The 20345-nt window shown below is 45.7% G+C and overlaps 1 protein-coding gene across 3 annotated transcripts in view; it reads left to right on the forward strand.

The window, feature by feature from the left end:
* Window positions 1-20345, forward strand: part of TTYH3 (tweety family member 3) — a 74034-nt gene that overhangs the window by 29726 nt on the left and 23963 nt on the right. For all 3 annotated transcript variants that reach the window (XM_084216712.1, XM_084216713.1, XM_084216714.1), the window contains exons 2-7: window positions 8077-8246; window positions 15423-15534; window positions 16147-16367; window positions 17167-17262; window positions 19744-19816; window positions 20146-20221. In XM_084216712.1, coding sequence (XP_084072838.1) covers window positions 8077-8246; window positions 15423-15534; window positions 16147-16367; window positions 17167-17262; window positions 19744-19816; window positions 20146-20221 — 748 coding nt within the window. The remainder of the gene's footprint in view (window positions 1-8076; window positions 8247-15422; window positions 15535-16146; window positions 16368-17166; window positions 17263-19743; window positions 19817-20145; window positions 20222-20345) is intronic.

Raw genomic sequence — 20345 nt, forward strand, 5'->3', positions numbered from 1 at the left:
TTCCATGCTCTTTCCTCTCCCTCCCCAGTGCCTTGTTTATCCTCTCCCTGATAGAAATGGCAAAATACTGGTGACAGCTTGCAGTGACCTCCCTGCCAGGACATCAGAGCAGAGGATTGGGCTCAGTGTCTTCCAACTCCATGGTGGCTGATCAGTTCAGATTTGGTTGTCTGGTTTAAGAAGAGATGATTAAGAAGATCAAGAAGTTGCTGTGAGCCTAAATGCTGCATTTAATCTGAACTGGTGCCATGTCTCCTGGAGAGGAGAGGGTCTGGGCTCTGCAGAAGAATGGGAGACTTGTAGGTGATGCCTGTAATTACCTCTAGTGGAAGGCCCAGTCTTTGTGGAGAATTCTTAAAATTCACAGGGACAGGATGAACACTTGGGTTTGAAACCCAAATCTAATAAGGAACAGCAATGGCTGAAGAACAGCTAATGTGGAGTAAAGCACAAACTCTGTACAGCTGGGGCCTTGGAAGAAAATCCTTGAGGCTGCTGTCTGTGCCAAAGCATGAATGGCCATCACAGACTAAAAAAAAAAGCAGTGTCCCAGCACTTGGCTTGATAGAGTGCAAGGACAGGCACTTAGGAGAGATCATGTTTTTCCCCTCTAAATGAAGTGTATTGTCTCTGAGAGTGCACATTGTAGGAGGGGGAAGGGAAAAAGGGATGGAAATTGGATTAAATCACTGGGCTTCAGGCCTAAGCATTTCCTGCTCTTTTTTTTTTTTTTTCTTTTTTTTTTTTTTGAGACACCAGTGCTGCCTCACTCACGTGCTGAGCTCTGCAACTGTGCCCAGGGCCCTGGCTGCAGGCAGTGCCACGTCTTTCCTTCAGGGAGTTCCAGGCCTGCAGGAGCAAAGCTGAGCTCCTGCTGGAGGGCTGGGGCTGGGGAATTGTCTTGGTGTGGGAATTTATACAGCACTTGAGCCCCAGCCAGGTTATACAGGCAGTGCTTGCTTAGCCCTGAGCTGTAGGAGCATTAAATTCATACTTCCTTTATAGAATGGGTTTCTTTCCATTATCCAGTTTGCTGGAAAATTGCCTTGTGAGAAGCCTGTGGTTTAAGGCATTAATGGGTGATACAGTTTTCTAACCAAGGAAGTCAAGTGGCTTCTAAAAGACCTCGAGGAGAGGAGCTGCTGTTGGGTGGGAATCTGTGAGCTAATCTGCTGTGGGAAAGGAATGTCTGGTGGAGCCGTGGGTCTGCCATGGGTGAGCTGGGCAAGCTGAGTGGTGCAGGATACCTGCCAAATTCCTCCAGCTACCCTTCTGGTGCCCTTCACCTCAATATCCCAAAAAATGATCTGATTCTTGCCTTTTAACAAAATTAACTGATGGCTGTAACTTTGTCTAGCTGGGAACGCTAGGAAGAAACAACCTTCTGAAGCTGAAGTCCTGTTCCCATGAGGATTCTTGCACATTTTGCTGGTCTGGGATTTGGGGCAAAGACCTGCAGGAGCACTGATGCATCCGTGGTGGTGTGGTTTCTTTAGAGTCCTGCAAGGGAATTTGCAGAATCCCCAGAAAGGAAATCCGCCTTTTCAGCGAGAATGCTCATTTGACAAGCTGCCAGTTCTGAGCTAAGCCTCATTTAATAAAGATTTAGTCTGTGGGGACCTGTCAGTGGAAACTGAGTTTGGTGAGAGTGTCTCATTCTTTTCATGGCTGTAGTGCACAGAGGCATTCAGCCAGCACTCTGGAGAAAGCAGGGATAAGAACATCCAATTGAGAGGACCCTCTTACCTCTGGGAGCATCTCCTCGCTGTGTAAGGTGGAGATTGCTGAGTTGGTAACAGCTAAGGGAATAAATGCATTGTTGTTTGACTTCAACCCAACAGGACCTCAGTGTTTGCTGCTGATTAGCACAGCCTAGATCTGCATTCATGGGCAGGGAAAAATATCCAACCCAGCTGTTAAGCAAGTCCTTCCTAGTCTGTGCTTTCCATCCCTCTTTGGTGTGCGGTGTGAGCTGCTCTGATGAATTCCAGCACCTGCCCATGTGTGACCTGTGGCAGACACACCTGAGCCGTGTATTATTCAGCCACAGTTCTCCAAACCCTCGCAGTGGTTCTCTTGAGCTGGTTGCTGCAATGAGCCAAGGATCAGCAAGCTGTGCCATTTTGGCCTCCACGCTGCTGGCTTCTGTGAATTGGACCAAATATAAAGGCAGAGCAGTTGAAAGTCTTTAATTATGAAATAAGGGGTCACAATGTTAGTACGGAGGAAATGATGATGAATCTTTAATCAACCTAGCCTTGTTCTTAGTTGTTGCTTACACTTGAGAAATTAATCTGAATTAACTGGAGGAATAAATTCAAAACAGATTAGTGAAACCACTTTAAATGCACTAAAGTGAACTAAACTACACTGAATTAAGGCCATTCTAGTTAAACTACATTAAAACCCTGTGTGAACACTCATTTGTAATTACAGTGGCTTTAGTTCACAGCTCTAATACCAATTAACTATATGATGCCCATGCCTGTGTAGAGAGCTTTGCAGTGTTGGGGAAACTGACCTGCTCATTTAACCAGCTTGGTAAATGGAATTGAGTGATGGAGTTGTGCTAACACAGGTTTCAGCTGCAGATCTGTTTTTATTCCAATGTGTCTGCTGTATTGTCTTAAGGTGTTTAAAAACAAAAATGAAAAGAAAAAATGAAAAGCATGAGACAATCCTTGGCATTTCCTGCTTTCCGGAAAGGAAAGCCAATAGCCAAAAAAAGCTAAAGGCAAAGTGTTGGCCTATATTGCTTGCTCCAGTGTGGACTTGCCCTAAATATCTCTGTAATCTGCACTCCCTTACCAGTGTGCTTTCTGTGGGAGATGTCTGTAGAAGGGGATGAGACACTGGAACCTGCTCTGTTTCCATGGTGCTCTTCCCTGTTGCAGAGGGATCCCTCATGGAAGAGAATTCATCTCAGTACCGTGGGAAAAGCCCCTTCCAGAGCACATTTCCTGCCCAGCTTTGCTCCTGCAGTGCTGAGTGCAGCAGTTGGCCTGGGAAGGCCAGTCCCTGGGAGGAGAGAGGGATGCTTTAGTGCTGACATCAGCAGTGCTCTCCACATCCACCCCCACCTTCCCCTGGCCAGTCTGTGGCTGGCTGTGTTCCCCACCCTTCTGGAGGGGCTGTGCCATCAGTGACATCCCCAGACACTCAAGTGCCTCAACAAACACCTCGTACAGCATTTTTGTAAGCACTGAAAGGCAAGTCTCTGAACACACAGCATGTTCAGAACAAGTTGATGAGGAGGTCAGGGTGTTCCTCATCTTGTCAGCATTCAAAAAAAAAAAAATTTAAAAAACCAGTCAGCTTGGTAGAACATAACTGCTTATCATCTGTGAGTACATAAGCTTTTTAGAGAGATGTCCTGGAGTCTGGAAGGGGAAAATAAAGCAGTGTAGGAAGTAGTGTAGGCATGACACTATCCCACAGCCGTTTCTTTTCTTGCTAAGATGACTTCCGTCCTTCACGGAATAAATAGAGATGAGTGCTCCTTTGGCAGCGGCCCAGGGTGCTTCATTTGTTCTTCTGGGTGAACGTTTTTCTCTTCCCACACTCCTTTAACCTCTTCTCTCTGTTTTATTATCACTATCTCAAGTCACTTCATGGAAATACAGAAAGAATACTAGCTGCAGATTCGGTGGAAAGCTTTCTTTTGGCAAAAGCTAACTGTAAAGTAAACCATTCTCAATCTGGCAGTGATTAAGACAGCTGTGTTCTTGAGGTGCTCAAGAGCTGTAGCTCTTTCTTTTCTGTGGGCTGAAATGACAAAGTTTTAAGAGAAAATACCTTTAAAATCACTGATGGAAAATTAAAAATGAAACTGCAGTGCTTCTCAGGAACCACCTGAAGGCTTCAGCTTTGCTCTCAAGTTCCTTTAGGAGTTTTGGTAGACTTTCCAACTAGCAGTAAAATAGCAATGATCTATTCCATGTGAAGAGCTTCTCACTATTCCTTGCTGCTGTTACTGCAGTTAAGGTTTAAAGAATGTGGTAATTGGAAGCTGGATAGATTGAGATTGGTAAGACTTGTACCTGATAAACACCTGGATTGTTTTGAGCCCTTGCGTATTCAGAATTGACTTCTTAAACCTATTCTGCTGCCAGGACATTTTCTGCCAAATAATCTCCATGGCAGAGGGGACATGGTCATGTGAAGAAGAGTCACTAAGCCAACACTTCTCTGTAAAGTCAGGTGATGAGCAAACAACATTTAATGCTGTGGTAAACCTTGACATTTAACATCAACCCAGAGTTTACCTCCTGCACTGTGGTGCCTTGTGGTTTTATTTAGGCTTTTCCCCTTTATAAGGAAATAAATACATCTTGTACATCCCTCTTCTTGTGTTCTTGTGTAGATCTCCTTCCTTTGTGACTTCATCTGTTGGATGGGATGAAATATGCCTCCCTTAAGTGCAGTTTCAGCAGCTAAAATTAGCCTTGCAGGACCACAGTCCACAGATATATTTGGATAACTAACAGTGTGGATCACCCTTTGGAATGTGCAAGCTGAAAGTGGCTGTTTCATGTGGGGGATTTTCATCATTTTCATTCATCCAGCAGGCAGGGCTGTATATTGGTTTATTTGATCCCCAGTAACACAAGGCAGGGTTTTAGGGAGCAGGGGTTGACCAAACTGAAGGCTGATCTGCATCTAAGTCCTCAGGAATGATCCCAACACCATAGCCCATGGAAGAGCTGACCAGTCCCTGGCTAGATTTGTGGAGAATGTTTTTGCTGTGCTTTGTGTTTCCCCTTTCTCTCCATGAGGCTCTAGATGTTTTCTGCCCTTTTTTTGGCTTCACACTCCCATGCAGGTGGTAAATACCACAAATCCTGGCAGCCACACTGGAGCTGGGAAGGCTGCTAACATTGCAGCCCCATCCCTGCCCAGCACCAAGGGCTTTCAGGTTCTGTGGTGCCTCTCCAAGCCAGCAATGCTCCTCTGGTTACTTCCCTGGGTGCAGCTTTTATTTTGAAAGTGCTTCCTGACACTGTGGCTTCGTCTCCTGCCAGTCTGGGGATACCACTTGGATTTACTCTCATTTTCAGGGACTGCTCTGTCTCCACTTCTGCCATTAGTGTCAGTGCAGTGGTAAAATGCTGTTCCTCTGAGTTGTCTCCATTTTCCTGTAAGGGCAGTTCATGCATCATTTGCTATAAAGGTTCTGATAGCTCAGCAAATGTTCGAAGACAAATTGATGCTCTTTTGTGGCAAAAGGCCCAGTGCATAATTTTACATTTACTTGGGATAATGTGGCCTGGGATAACCGAGTCCCAGATTTACTGGTGCAGGATAGAGTGTCTAAGGGTTTATCCAGCTTCAACCCCCCTTTTTAAATACTGTCATTTAATCCTGACAAGCAGGCAGAGGAATATCTTTGGTTGTGACCAGGCTTTCACTGCCTGCCAGTTCCTGGGTCCTAAACTGACTCATCAGTCAGAAAGATTAATAACTGCTCTGCTGGATGATTTCACTTGTCATGGCACATATCCATTAATGGAAAACAAATATTCTCTGGAAAATTGAGTGCAGATTGTGGTATTGTGGCCAGCCAAGTCCTTTTGGCCAGATGCAAATTCAAAGCATGTATTAAGTGTCCCTTCAAAGCAAGGACTTCAGGTTGCTTGCTAGTTGGCACTCTGACATCCATTTTTCCTTTTTTAAAAGATTTTTTTAAAAGTATTTCCTTTTATTTCCTTTCAATGGGGGCGGTTCCCCTACATCTGGAGCTGCAGTGTGGATTTTTTGCTGATAGAAGGGTTGCTGGGAGGATGTTTTCAGCAGAGTTTGTCTTCCCAGCACTAATGCCTTTTAGCATGTGCAGGAGGGTTGAGGGTGTGAAGAAAGAAATGCAGGCGAGCGGGGCAGGAAAGCTTTGCCTTACAGCAGCCTGACATGTTTAAAAAATAAAGAATACCCCTGAGGAGCTTTGGTATGCCAAGTGTGTTGGTTAAATTAGCATGGAGCGCTCGTTTGTGGCGAGGCTTCAGAAGTGGGGGAGCGTGGGGCTCCGAGTGCAGCTCCCCTCTCGGAGGCCCCTTTCTGCTCAGCAGCTCCAGCAGAGCTCACACCATCTGGAGAAAGCATGGGAAAGGGGGATTGGGCTTGTTCCCTTCCACCCACCCCCACTCCTGGCTGGGAGAGGTCCCAGAGCTCACTTTGCACAGCGGGGCTGAGCTCCTGCTCCTGGGTTTGGGGAAAGCAGCACCTGGGAGCCGCCCCCGTGCCAGCTCGGGGGGCTTGGGGAGGGTTTGTAGAATTGGGCAGGGGTTTGTAAAGGGTGGGAGGGTCTGCAAAGCTGGGAAAGCCAAGAGCAAGGGGCTGCTTGGGGTATCTGTGGTGCAGCACTTGGGTTTAGCTGGCGCGCACCTCGTTCTGTGTGCCTGACGTTTCTTGGCTGGGAAAGACCTTGTGTGGCTTGTTTGCCAGGATAATCACCCAGCAGGGAGAACCTATGGAGCAGAGGGAGAAAAGGGGGAAAGAAAAGCCTACAAAGAGCAAGTTCCTAGCAGACCCCGTTAGAAACTGTCACCAGTTGTGAAAGTTCTTTGCTTTAATCTCAGCGTTCTTTGTTGTATTCCTTTTGATCAGAAGGAAGTTATTGTTTCAATCAGGAGGAAGCATATTAATGTTCTTTAAGGAATTTCTGCATGGGGAGGAAAAGAGATACTGGTTTGAAAACCCAAGCCTTTGTTCTAGGTTAGCTGATACAGATCTGTGTCTGAATTCCCAATATTGGGGCAGCAGCAAGTGACTTGGGCTCTTTCCAGATATTTAAATTTTTTCTAGTAAGTTGGCATTTGTCACCAGTAACAAAGATTTATCAAAAAAACCTTATGGATAAAATTGCATCCTTTTGCTTGATTCATGCAGGTGGGAAAATGTGTCTAGAAATGGTGTTGGAATGGATTTATTTTTTTAAATTTTCTTTTATTTAACAGAATTGGTTTGCATTTTTGGATTTTAGGCAGGCTTTTTTCAAATAAAAATAAATTGGAGGGGAGTTAAACACTTACAACTTCCCTTTCCTCCCAGGAACATGACTAGAAATAGATATACCCACTAACTCAGCTTGTGACTGCTTCAAGTATGTCTGTAGCATCCAAGTTTGTTGTACCTATATATGTGGATGGTATATGGAGGGGTTTAGCATTTATTCTAGGTCTACCTTGAACAGAAGCATTGCACGGAGGTTGATTTTTTAAAAAAATTAATCTCATGCATGTATAATAAATTCCACCCCCTTTCAAACCCACTCATGCACTTGGATTTCTAATGAATAAGCCTGCATATTTATTCATGAAGATTAAAAAACTGTACAGATAGAGGCAGCTGGCTGCACTATTTTTTTTTTTTTTTAATTTTATTTTTTTTGTTCTCTAAATCTGCTGACCTGTGATCAGTAGTAAAGAGGAAACCCTCTGGTTAACTTAGGCTGTTTGCAGACTGGGACAGGCAAAATGGCTCAGCTATTTACTGCTGAGGTACAGAACATGGTCTCATTGAGTGGGATGGACAGAGGGGAGCAAGTGAGACAAAAAAAATCACCTCTTTATATTTTACCAGTGTGCCAAGCACACAAAATGACTTCTTGGCAAGGTGTGCCTTGGTAGGTACGAGTCGCCACAGAGAAAAAAAAGCAAGGCAATGTTCCCAAGAATATTTCTGAGATTGACTCTGAGGTTCAGAGAATGATCTAAACAGTTCTTATCTCATTTGCTGAGCCTGTGTTTGTGCCAAAGTAGAATGCAACAAGGAGATTGTTTACCCAAAGTGACGGTGTTTTGTTTCCTTGGCCTGTCAGGGCCTGTCAGCGTGTGTGTGTGTGTCGGGTGACAGTCACGAGGTTCTGTGCAGTGTGTGCAGAGTGAGTGCTGGGCAGGTTCAGTTTAGATGTAATGTTCATAGTGTAATATAGATGGAATAATATTGTATAATAAAGTAACTAATTAACCTCCTAATAAGGTGTAGTCCTCCTCATCATTTCTCCCTGCCGCGGGGACCCCTACAAACCCTGCAGGCCTGTCCGTGGCGGGCCAGCTGTGACCTCCATGTCTGTTCCTGCAGGCCCTGCTGCTGTTGGGCGGCATTGCCCTGTCCTGCCTGGCTCTGGACCTGCTCTTCCTCCTGTTCTACTCCTTCTGGCTGTGCTGCCGGCACCGCAAGAGCGAGGAGCACCTCAACGCTGACTGCTGCTGCACGGCCTGGTGCGTCATCATCGCCACCCTCGTCTGCAGGTACGGCCATGCCCGCCCTGGCTGTGCTGGGCCGCGGCCTCGCTCTCCCAGTGGTGCCCCAGGGCTTGGCTTTGGTGTTTTTCAGGTTCTGTGCTGCTGTAGTGTGTGGGGCTGGGCTCCGTGTTGGGGGGTGGTGAGCTCTGTGCACAGAGCAGGGAGAGAAAACAATTCCTGCTCCAGCTGGGCACCAAGGACAAAGGGTCCAAATCTCAGGCCCAGGAGCGTAAACAGTGTGAACTGAAGAGAGGAAAACAAGAAGGATGGGATTGCATAACCTAAAGCTATAACTGGACAATTAACTCCCATATGCAAATGGAGCAGACCTTATAAAAGTGAGAGACCCTGAGACCTTATAAAAGTGAGAGACCCCGAGACCGGTCATTGATTTTGTGACTGTTTTGGTTCATCTTGGGTGTAGCCCTGGCTGGGCTACAGCTCCTTGTGCTGCCCAAGGTGGATCCATTAAGGCTTTTTAATAAATCCCTACTTTATTCTTTAACTCCATCTAGCCTGTGTTCCAGTGGAAAAGTTGTGTAAGTTGTTGTTGTTGCGTCAAAAGGTTATTAACGTGCCTCTACGTTCTAATCATATATAGTTCTAATCATATATATATAATCATATATATTTCTATCATATAGAAATTCGAGGCTTGCCTGGTAAAGCACCTCACAAAAGTGATCAGTTTCTTTGTTCTCTTCTTTTTCTAGTAAATTGCCCAAGCAGGACTTTTTACCTTCTATCTAATTGGCTATCCTTACGTTTGAGGTAAAGTCCCTTAGGTCCTCTGAAGTGTCTTTTTGCCTGATCAAAAAGAGAAACTTCTGGGCTTTTTTCCTTTTTGAGGAGACAAAGGGTAGTTTTGTCACTCCATCAACGAGGAGCACATTCCTGCATTCTAGGTCAGCCTTCACAAGGCATCAAAATGCTCTGCCTCTACTTGGTGAATATTGGCAAGAATCCCTCTTTCTTTCATTTGATGTATGTATGTTTTTAAATGTCTGTAATATATTTCCTTCCTTTCTACTGCTTGCAGAGCTGCCTGGTGGTTTGAGCAATGTGAAAAGGAATAGTTAATGGCCTGCTCTTTGATACTTTTCAAGTGATAAATCAAGGACCCTCTGTCCTTGGGAGCTTATCACTTAAACAGGATGGATACAGCTGAAACATTTATCAGGTCTAAATGCAGATTTCTCAGAACCTGGTGTCCAGAAAGAATCACTGTGTGTGGGAGAGTAGATTAGGAAGAAAGAGTCACAGCAGATTCTTTTGGCTTTGGAAGGATTGGTGTTTGACTGGAGGAATGTTCAGATTTTGTAAGACACTGCTGCATTTTGTTATCTGCGCTTACGTTCCATCTCCAGGGGCTGCTAGGAATGGTGCCAGGGTCAGCAGTGTTTGGTGTGACTGAGCAATAGGAGATTTTGGAGGTGAGGTGGAAAGAAGGATTGCTGAAAACCAAGGGAAAAAAGTCAGTAATTAGTGGAGAGTGGGTGCAGGAGAATTTCAAAGCAGATCATTTCCTAGAAAGTGGATGATGGGGCATCTGAAAGCAGACAGTGCAGAGCAGACATTCTGCAGCGGGTTTAGCAGCTGGGGGTGGATTTGCCTGCAGAAGCAGGGGCTGAGGGCTGAAGAAGAGACTTTGTGTAGCAGCCAGGACTGCTGCAAGAAGCTCTTCCATGCTTTGCTGATTGCCAGCAGGTGCCTGGGGTGGAAAGGCAAACCACAGAACAATTTGTAAAGAAGAAATCTCAGCCTTATTCACCTTTATTTTTGTGATCTTAAGAACTTCAGCTGCATCCATTCCAATCCACTGAGAGAGCTGTGGTCCCAACCCTTTCTTACAGAAGCTCTGCTGATGCTATTTATAGTTGTGCTGCTGCTACAGGCCCTTGTTAGCTATTGTTATGCAGCAAATGTGACCCAGGCAGCTGCTGCCCTGTGGTAGTTGTGTTTGTTTTTGATTGGGGAAAGGGTGAGAAGGAGGTATTCTGCACTTCTCCAGAGCATGTGTGAGATAATTTAACATTGGAAGGGCAGCATGTAAATTCTGGCAAACTTGATGTGACTCTGTCAAACCCACAAGCTGGAAAGCTGCTTAGGCTCCCTCGAAATCTGAACCGCTTGTCCCCATCCTTGGTGGACAATTTGTTTCTGCAAGTATTAAATGCAGAGCCATAAAACTAAGGTTCATAACATAAGGTTCTACCTGAACATACAGAGATATTGGATGATCATTTTTCTTGACTTTTTAAATCAGTTGCTTAATTTCCTCTCTGAAATCAGCATGCTTGAGCAAGAGCAGGTTGGTACCACCATGCAGAGGGAGGTGCTGTCCAAGTGCTGCTGCTCTCCTGCAGGGCTGGGGCTGGTTTTCTGCCTCTCTGCAGCAGCTGGGTGCCACAGTGCCCTCAAAGCAGTGTCTGTTGGTGCTCTGTGCTCAGACTGTGCCTGGGAATGCAGATACAGCTCCCAACAATCCCATTCCAGCTGTTGGTGTCCACCTGGGATTCCTGCTAGCACTGATTAAAGATTAGCCCTCTGGGTAGATCCTGCCTATCCCAGCTGTGTGTCACACTGAACAGAAGAGCCAGGCCAGCTGTCCTGGTGGGGAATGAGGCTCTTCTGACCCTCTGAGGCTGTTCTGACCCTCTGCCTGCCCTGGGAGGCAGTTCTGTGGCTCTGGTTGGGTGCTGAGGCAGAGAGAGGTTCCAAGCAGCAGCAGGTTTGCTCTCTCTGAGTACTTGGAAGGGGATCCTTGTCCTCCTAGCTGAGAACTGTTAACTCTGGTGGAGTCCAGCTGTGCCTAGAACATGGCTCTCTGGGTTCCCTCAGTGCCAGGGGGTTGTTTGTGCTCTGAGTGCTGCTGTGTGCTTGGCTGTTTCCTAAAGGCTCACAACAGGGAGGATGCTGAGCCAGCATTCTGAGGCAGAGCTGGTGAACAGGAGCTTCCAACAAAATGTCTCTAATGAGTCTTCCCAGTTGCTCTAGCCACAAAGCTGCAGGAATGCTTAGCCTAGATTTTCCCATTAATTCTTCAGTTCTGGTCCTCACCAATTTGGATTGGTTTCTGTGTATGGGGAGTTGTCCTATAAACCATCTCACCCACTGCTTAGGTGACCCTAATTCTCCCAGAAGGGACCTCAGCTCCAAAGGTGGGGAGAAAGCTTTGTGGAGAGGGCATCAGGAAGAAATGGGTGCAAATAAATGGTAAAAACTGGTTTTATCAAGTGCCAGTAATAGCACTTTCCCCTGGTGTGAAAGTGCAAGGTGGTAATTAGGCAGACAAATTAACATTCCTCCTGAGAACCTGAAGTCTAAAAAGGGCTCTTCTTATGAAGTTCCTGTAATTAAAGATGACTTGGTGTAGTTAGATTATTCATTTCTGAGGATGTGATGTGAATGGCTAGTGCTCATCTTTGCAGACTGCTGTCTGGGTACCCAGAGGGCCACGGTGTGTGTGGGGGTATTACAGCAGGAGAATCTCATCACTAGAAAGCACAGAGATCCTCTTGGTGTCAGATTCATGCTCTGATGTTCATCACCTGTAAATGCAGAAAACATTTTTTTTGTTGTTTGCAGGTCACTTTGCAAATTCAGAATTACAATTTTTTTTTTAAATTTTTTTTTCTGGTTCTTCGCCTAGGTGTCCAAAGTGCAGGTGATTCTTGCACACAAACAATGGGACAGCTGCTCTCCAGACCTGAATTTCTGGAGTGTTGTGAAAAGTGATACTGAAGTGTGTGTACAGCCTGCAAGAGTTTAGATCCCACTGTTGTATCTGTAGGAAAAGACAGAAATCCTGGTGTGCACCTCTTCCATCTCACTTGCACAACTCTTTGAAGAGTGCTGTGTCCCCAGTGCATGTCTGTGATGGCTTTAAGCTCTAAGTGCAATTTTTTCTTGACCTAAATAAGTGGGTTTCTTAAAACTTACCAAAACTGTTGAGCAGCCAAGTGGCTTTTTAAATGCAGTGTCAAATAGCAGGAGCAACTTTTTATATGGCCTGTAAGACTGTGATAGATTGATTTTTAAAGATTTTATTCAAAAATAAGAGTGAGAGGGAAAGCAGAGGACAGGTGGTGGTAGTGAAAGTGACAGGAGACTGACCAATGTTGGGAGGAGGGATTGAGGATAGGACAGTCTGGGTTTGGGAGGAGAGAGGTGTGTGTACACTCGAAGGGGACTGCAACAGAAGCAAGACTGGCAGAAATAGACATGGCTTTCCTATAGAAGCAAATGTGTTGGAATATCTTCCAGAGGGTGCCAGGGCAGAGAAGAGCTGTTTCATCCAGGAATGCTGTCCTTGCATCCAGGCTGTGTGACAGAAATATGTCCACTGGGTGATGATTTTGTCATCCTGTGCTGGGAGATGGATCTGCTGTATCTTAGGCCACTGTGCCTTCCAGGGTTCGTGCAAGAAGCCTTGTGATTTATCATGACCTCAAGGACTTATACTGCTGGGTTAAGATGAGTTGATCTATTTTTATTTGAAAAGAATGCTCTCAAATAGAAGGAGCCCCTCTGTTTCCCTTTAATCATATAAAAGGTAGTTAAAAACTAGTGTAAATCCTTAAATCTGCTTTAAACAATAGCAACTCATATCAGTGTGTGTGGGCAGGGATTTGAAACAACTATTGGATTTAGATGAAGCCAAATGCAAACAAAGCTCAGCAGCAGCAGTTCCCCCCTGGCTGCCCTTCAGCTCTGCTCCCTCCTCAGGCACAGCTGCCCCCAGCCCGGATTTGTGGGATGGGTTCCTTCCCTCTCTGCCCCGATAGGAAGGGGGAAAGCCATCAAACAAACACTGGCTGTGTAAGTGCTCCTTGCCAGCTCAGGGTGGGAATGCAGAGCTGGCTTTGCAGGGCAGGAATGGAATAATTAACACTTGATGTGTAATTTGCAGTGAAAGTGTGAGTCTCATGTCTAGGGGAGTTTATTATTTGGGTTGTATGGCTTTTATCCCAGTTGTTGTGCTGTGGGGTTTGCTTTCATGGGCAGTGGGAGCTGTGGTTTTTACTGGGCAGGATGGGAAGCCTCTGGAAAACTGCCAGGGTAGATCTGCCTCCAAGAGGGCAACGAGTTTAAACTCACCTGTTTGTACTGCCACCACTTCATCCTGGTACCTGAGAGTAAACTGGCTGGTCTGAGCAGCATCCCCAAGGATAAGGTGTCCGCTGCACTTTCAGAGTGCTGTTTCTGAGTTTTTCCCACCAAATCTGTGCTACTGTGCTGGGAATACTGAGAGCCAAGCAGCAGGTTTTGGGCACTTACCAAGTCTTTGCTGAAAGAATAGGCTTCTAGTAGCTGTAAACAGGCTGAATAGAAATTGCTCGCTAATTAAAGGGGTCAGATCTGCCTATTCAATGTCCAGAATGTTCTGGAATTTATTTGGTGCCTATGGTAAAAACAACTGTTAAGGTTTTCTGCAGCTCAGGAGGCTGAAAGGGTCTGTGTGAATTTCTTTGCTCTGATAAGTCAAGGAGAAATGCAAGCCATGGTTTTGTAATTTCTGTGATGGGGTGCTGAGTTGCCTTATCCTGGGCATAGCTGTGCATCTGTAATCTCTGTGCTTCAGGGGGAGGGGGGAATTGTGTCTTTTTTATCCCTTCCACCCCCGTGCACCCCAGGCATGCGTTATCAAGCTCTGATAATAGCTGCAACCAGAGGAATGCAGAGGGCTTTTCTCTCTTTAGTTATCAGCATAATTTGCATTAGGAAAATGTTTGAGGAATGGTGCTTCTGAAGAAAGAGGCCCGTTTCTTTTATTAATGCTAAATGTTTAGTTCCATAGCTCCTGCCTCTCTTTCTGTTTATGAAGGCTGCCTCTTGTCCCTAGAAGACTCCTTGGTTTTTATGGGCCAAGCTCTCTATAATTTATGGAGATTCAATTGCTGGAAAAAGCATGAGGCTGACACAGATTTTCCTAGTGGATCTGCTTCCAGATCATGATCTTTGCTTCTATTTCTTGTCACATACGAGGAGAAATGTGACCATTGTTCTGCTCACTCTTTTGAAGCAGAACCCAGGCAAGGAGGAATGGATGTGTCCTCCTGCAGGAGAGGAGCAAGAGCAGGAACAGTACCCAAAGGTGTTGTGAAGGAACTGAATGTTTCATCCAGAATAAGTTTAGATTTACAACAGGATCATCACCACCTCCTTCCTCTGCACTGCCACAAACATAACCTTGGTGTCTTGAGAACCTTCCTAGAAAAGGTCCTGGGTGCTCTCAAGCTAAATATAACATGGGAACAGAAAAACTGTGTCTTGGTAAGGTTTGTTTGCCCTGAGTTTAGTTGTGTGATCCCTTCACAAGTTCTTTCCTCCACTATTATTAGGAACTATGGGCTTGGTAAGAGGAGCTGTGAGTTCCTGCAGTGATCTCTTCATAGAAGAGGTATTGCTGACTTGCATGAGATAATCCTCTGGTTGCAACTCATTTACAGGATCTTCTTCCTTTAAGTGAGGCTTAAGCTAATATGGTTTACTTCATAATTGGGGCAGACTGATATGTGTGGACAGTTATAGAAAATCAGCTGATAGGTGGTAATTTGCTAAGCAGCTGGAGTTGAATTGTGTCTGCAAGCTTGAAATTTGCTTGCTTTAAAAATAAATAAGCCTTTTGTCCCTGTAAGTTATTATGCCTCCCTTCCCAGTACTCTAAATCAGTGTGACACAAATGTTTCTAATGGGAAGATAAATCAAGATAATGTTCATAGATATTTCACAGGGTAGAGAAGAGGGCATGGAAAATGTATCTGGAGGAACCACCACCATGGGCAAGCAGTCAAAGCGAGCTCTTTGTGTCCTGCTTTAAAAAAATGTAACAAAATTCCATGTCCAGAGAAGGCATCCAGCACAGCAATGGCAGCTCTCTCAGGAGCCGCTGGCTGGATTTCTGGTTCTGAGCTCCCAACAGCTCTCCAACAGATTTTCATTATTTTCCCATAAGTGAAACATGCTGGTTGTGTTCTGCCCTTGGCCCTGGGGGTGCTGCATGGAGAGCTCTGGCTGTGACTGCTCACAGGTGCAAACCGAGCAGCAGCATGGCCTCGGGGAGGGAGCGCCTTCCCTCTTGGTGGGAACTGCTGGTGTGACTCTGCAGCCATCAGCCCTGTGTTACCCACTTGCATTCCAGCTTTACCTCTGCCCTTTGGTGCTTTTCTTCCTCTGCAGTGCTGGAATTGCTGTGGGCTTCTACGGGAATGGGGAGACCAGCGACGGCATCCACCGGCTGACGTACTCGCTGCGCCACGCCAACCGCACCGTGGCCGGCGTCCAGGACAGGGTGAGCACCCCAAAAACGGGCCTGGGGCAGCCAGCAGCCTCACCCAGCGCCTCTCCTCCTCAATCTGCCTGTGCCTGAGTCTCTTCCTGTTTTCTCTTCGTGGCTGGACTCGGAGATTGTGCTAAAATTTCCATTAGTGGCGTGGTGATTTCTTCCGCTCGTCTAAAAATAACAGAGCGAGCGCGGCTGTGAAATGAAGTCTTCTCTTTGCTAGGCTGAAAAACAGCTTGTGATCAGCTCTCTCTTCCACGCCCTGAAGAGGAGGCAGGCCAAAGCAGACAAATCTTAGTAAATGTGGCATTTGAGTACCATTGGTTGCTGCTGTGCTGTCTCTAATCTCATGGTATGGTACTGCAACCCTGATGGAAAATGTGGGCATGTGTTAAGGCTCACCTGAGGTCCCATCATTGCATACAATCTTCCTTACAGATGCTTTCAAGTTGCTTTTGTGGGGTAAAACAGTCTGAGCCTCTTAAGACACAGGACTGGTAATCTGGAAGGAGTCCATGACTTGCTAGGAAGAATAAATTCCCTTTTACTTCCTTGGCTTCCTGTACTGTAATTATTTTTTTTTAATTTGTTTATCCCCCCATTTTCTTTCCCATACTGTAGGTACTGGACACTGCAGTGGCCCTGAACCAAACAGTGGAACCAAACTTGCTTGTCCTGGAGGAGACGTTCAAGAAGCAGACAGACTACCTGCAAATTGTCCAGAAACTGCAAAGTCTCTTGGATAATCTGGTCAGGCAAGCAACTGAGATCCCTTTCTGGAAGAATGATGAGCTGTCTCTGGAGGAGCTGGCAATTCAGATTGACCTCTATGACTGGTACAGGTGTGTAGCATGCTGTACTGTAGTGGTTGTAACATCTGCTTTGGCCTGTTTTGCAAAAATTATGTGAATGTTCTGGATGGCTGAGCCAAAGCCTCTGTTTATTGCTGCAGGTGCTCTTGGCCCACAGAGCTGATTTGTTTCTTACAGCAGGGCTGCATTCAGTTTAAATCAAAATGCACAGCTTTTTTTCCTTAAGTATCTTTATTACCAACTGATGAGAAATTTATTCTCAACATACAAAATCTGTAGTTTGTGTTCTAGCACTGGGGAAAAAAAACAGCCCCAGGTAAAGCTTCTTCTCTGTCCTAATAAGTGCATAAGGAATACATTAAATGGAGTAGGAAATGGCACTGGTTCTGTGAGTTAATTCCACAGCCTGACATTCCTTTTTATTAAACATATTAAATAAGATATTGCATCAGTTGTATTCCACAAAAGAAAACCTCTATCCAAACATGTGGAATAAATAACTGAAGCATTTCCTAACAAATATCTAGGAAGTTCAAGAAGCTGCAATGGCTTTTCTTCCTCTGACGGTGACCAGTGCATATAACATCACACTAGAAAACACTAGCAGCGTCATTTCTCAACAACTGTTTGTGCTGAGCATGTTGTGTAAATGCTTTTACCTGCCTCGACTTCCAATCCCACAAATCCCAGAGCTTTCTGAAGGTTAATCTTTGGAGGTGGTTTTGGAGAAGAGAAGGACTGTGTTTTCCCCAGAACTCACAGCTGCTTTTTGATCTGTGCTTTTTACACACCAGATTTCCCTTGCAGACTGTGTTTTTGTTTGCTGCAGGTGGCTGGGATACCTGGGCCTGCTCCTGTTCAATGTCCTGATCTGTTTGCTGGTGCTCTTTGGGCTCATTAGAAACTCCAGGGCCATTCTTATGGGGTAAGTCTTGATCTGGGGACAGGGCATAAGGAAAGTCAGCTGAAAGCCAGTGCCTGCTAGTGGGAACCTCTATCTCTGGTCAACTGAGGACACCTGAAACTGAACATCTCACATTCCCCCTGAGTTGAGAGACATTGTGGAGTGTAGTGTGGAAATAGTTAGGGCTTCACACAAGAGATGTTCCCAGGAAGGTTCTTGAGCAGTAAAATGAAAGGTGAGGAGCCCATCCAGGCTGTCTGCTTTCCCCTGGCTGCCCTTGGAAGCCTCCATTTGCTGGGAGATAATGATGTGAACATCCTTCCTGAAAATTACAGGCTTTAAAAATCTCCCCTTAATTCTCTGCAGTTGGGAAGGCATTTGTTAATTGATGATAAGCATTGCATGTGTCTACACAACCTGCAGCATTGCCTTCTGTGTCTCTATCTGCTCTTGTTACCTGGGGCTGTCACACCTGAGGAAACATTAAACTGAGAACAAGCCATGGTTTGCACAGTGATGAGAAGGAGTCTTGTTGCCATGGCACTGCAATGTTAATGCATGTCTGTTTCCCAAAAGCACTGAAAATGCCCCATTACAGGAAAAAACTCTTCCTCTCCTTATCTAGTAGCCTGGCATATTTGGCAAAGATCCTGGTATCATAAACACAGTGACAGTTTGATTACTGACATGGCCAAGGGTTTCTCCTGGTTCATGGTGGTACCATTAATAATTGGAATGTGTATCCAGATTTATTATTTACCAGATGATTTCGTACCTGGCAGGTTATACAGACAAAAGTCCAAGTGTATGCACAGATGGCAGACCCAGGGCTTAAATTAGAATCTCGTTCCCCGTTAGCCAGAAGTTCATACTGAGGCATTCCCTAAAGGGAGCACATGGCATAAAGAAACAAGTGTATCACAGCCAGGCAAGATGGTGAAATGCCAGTTTTAGATCTTTTAGCCAAGCAATCAGTTACTGACCCAGTCATCTTCATTTAAAGTAAAACAACAAATGTGTCTTATTGATTAACATGCTCAGCTGGAGGCACCAAGCTGTGTTGTCCTTATGTCATAAACCCACAGAACCTTGCTGATCCATGGCTGATAATTTTTGCATCCATTTGGAAAAGGCATAGCAAACTCTTTAGTGTCTCATTTCAGAGTGCAGCACAGATGTCAGTCTGGTGAAACTCCCTTACTTCTGCAAGATGAGGCACAGATCCATTCACAGAATAGGGAATATTTGGAATTAAAATAAGTTAGTAAACTGAGGGATAGTTTGTTTATTTATTTTTTTTTTTATGGAGACCCGTAGGTTTACCTTTTTAAAGCTCTAGTATTCAGTGAGACAAATGTAGCAGAAAAAAAAGATGTCCCTTCCTCACAGAAATGGTTGTACTAGGTTTGAATAAAGAATGTCTTGGTTATGAACAGGTTTTTGTATTGTTCAGGGTGTGGGTGGGAAGGGATCTACTTATGTTTCAAAGCTTGAGGGAAAAAGCATCCCTAAGAGAGCAAGCCAGTGTCTCTTTACTTTGAAGATAGAAACAGATAAAATGAAACTGCTTATTAGTCTTCAGCCCTGTACCTGAGGGAGTTGAGGAGCATTATAGCCTAAATATCTACCACTCATAGTGACAGCAAGGGTGAAGAGCTAATGTGCTGGTTGGGAAGTGCAAAAGCCTTTTCCATGAGCGTGTGCTCCTGAATGTCACTGAGAGCACTGCTCTGCCATCCCTCTGCCTTGTGGCTGCTTGGCAGCAGACACATCCCAGGATTTCTGTCAGTAATGAGGTCCAGCTGTCAGAACAGAGCCTCAAATCTGCAGGGATGGACTCACATGGCAGTGGGGAGCACCTGAACTGCAGCTCCAAGCTGTTTGCCTGCAGGTGACTTTCTTTCCTGGGGCTGTGTGGGATGCCTGGGTGCTGTTCAGGTGCACCAGCTCGGAGCCAAGGGCTCCTGAGAGGGGCTGTGTTCCCTCCCAGCATCTGTACCCAAGTAGAGCTTACACCCAACAACCTCATTTATTGTAGATACAGTGGAGACTCCTCCAGTTTTGCATCAGTATGGTTTTCATGGGGTTTTCTTTATTCAGTATATTTTTCTTTGGGTATCTTTGGGCCTGGAAAATGAAGTCTAGAATGGGGACAGGGATGGGACTGTAATGAACCTCCAGCCAATCTGCCTCCCCTACAGCCACCTCTGAGGCTTTGTGCCTTTGTTTTCCCTGCTAGAAGCAGGGCAATAGTTTCCTTCCCTACTTCTCCCTTCCCCTGCAGCTCTAGGGCAGGTAATGCAGTAACCAACAGCTGGATATGAACTGCTCTGGTTGCTGCTGTCCATGACATCTAAAATAGGATTGTTTATCTGAACATACAGTCAGTGGCTGATAATTTCTTGGGTTTGGGAATTGCTTTGGACTCCAAATAATACATCTTGTGAAAGGAACTGCTTGAAATCAGAGCTGCTACATCTGCCATCTGTCTGTCTCCCACAGGGTGTGCTTGCTTGGGGTGTTTGCCCTGATTGTCAGCTGGGGATCCCTGGGCCTGGAGCTGGCTGTTGCTGTGGTGAGTGGCTGACATCCAAATCCCAGTCACCCTTGGCTGCAGGTTTAGCAGATTAATGTTGTGCTGTGCCTGTTTTGCAGCATCTCCTGATCTAAGTAACTGTCCTAGCAATTTCCATCTGGGGGAAGTGCAGAGCTGCTCCTCCTCCGTGGTGTGGTAGCTCAGAGTCCAGTGCTGCTGTGGTTGTGTAAAGCAGTGCTGCTGGGGATGGAGACGAGACCTCAGCCTCTGAAACACGCCCAGAACAGAAGGTTCCCTGATGCTAACCTGGCCCAACTGCTCCTTGATGCTGGTGTGTTTGATATTCCTTTTGTCTTCCATCTATCCAGGGCTCCAGTGACTTCTGTATCAACCCTGATGCTTATGTCTCCAAAGTGGTTGAAGAGAATGCAGTGCTCAGTGCTGGTGAGTGCTGGGGCTGGCTCTGCCATGGGGTTCTGCAGCTCCAGCTGTCACACAGGAGCATGGCAGTGACTGAGGATTTTAGGCTGTGTTTGAAACAGAGGAGCTGGCATACAGTGGGAAACTA

Source organism: Fringilla coelebs, assembly GCF_963513975.1.
Source record: "Fringilla coelebs genome assembly, chromosome: 16".
Classification (NCBI taxonomy): Eukaryota; Metazoa; Chordata; class Aves; order Passeriformes; family Fringillidae; genus Fringilla; species Fringilla coelebs.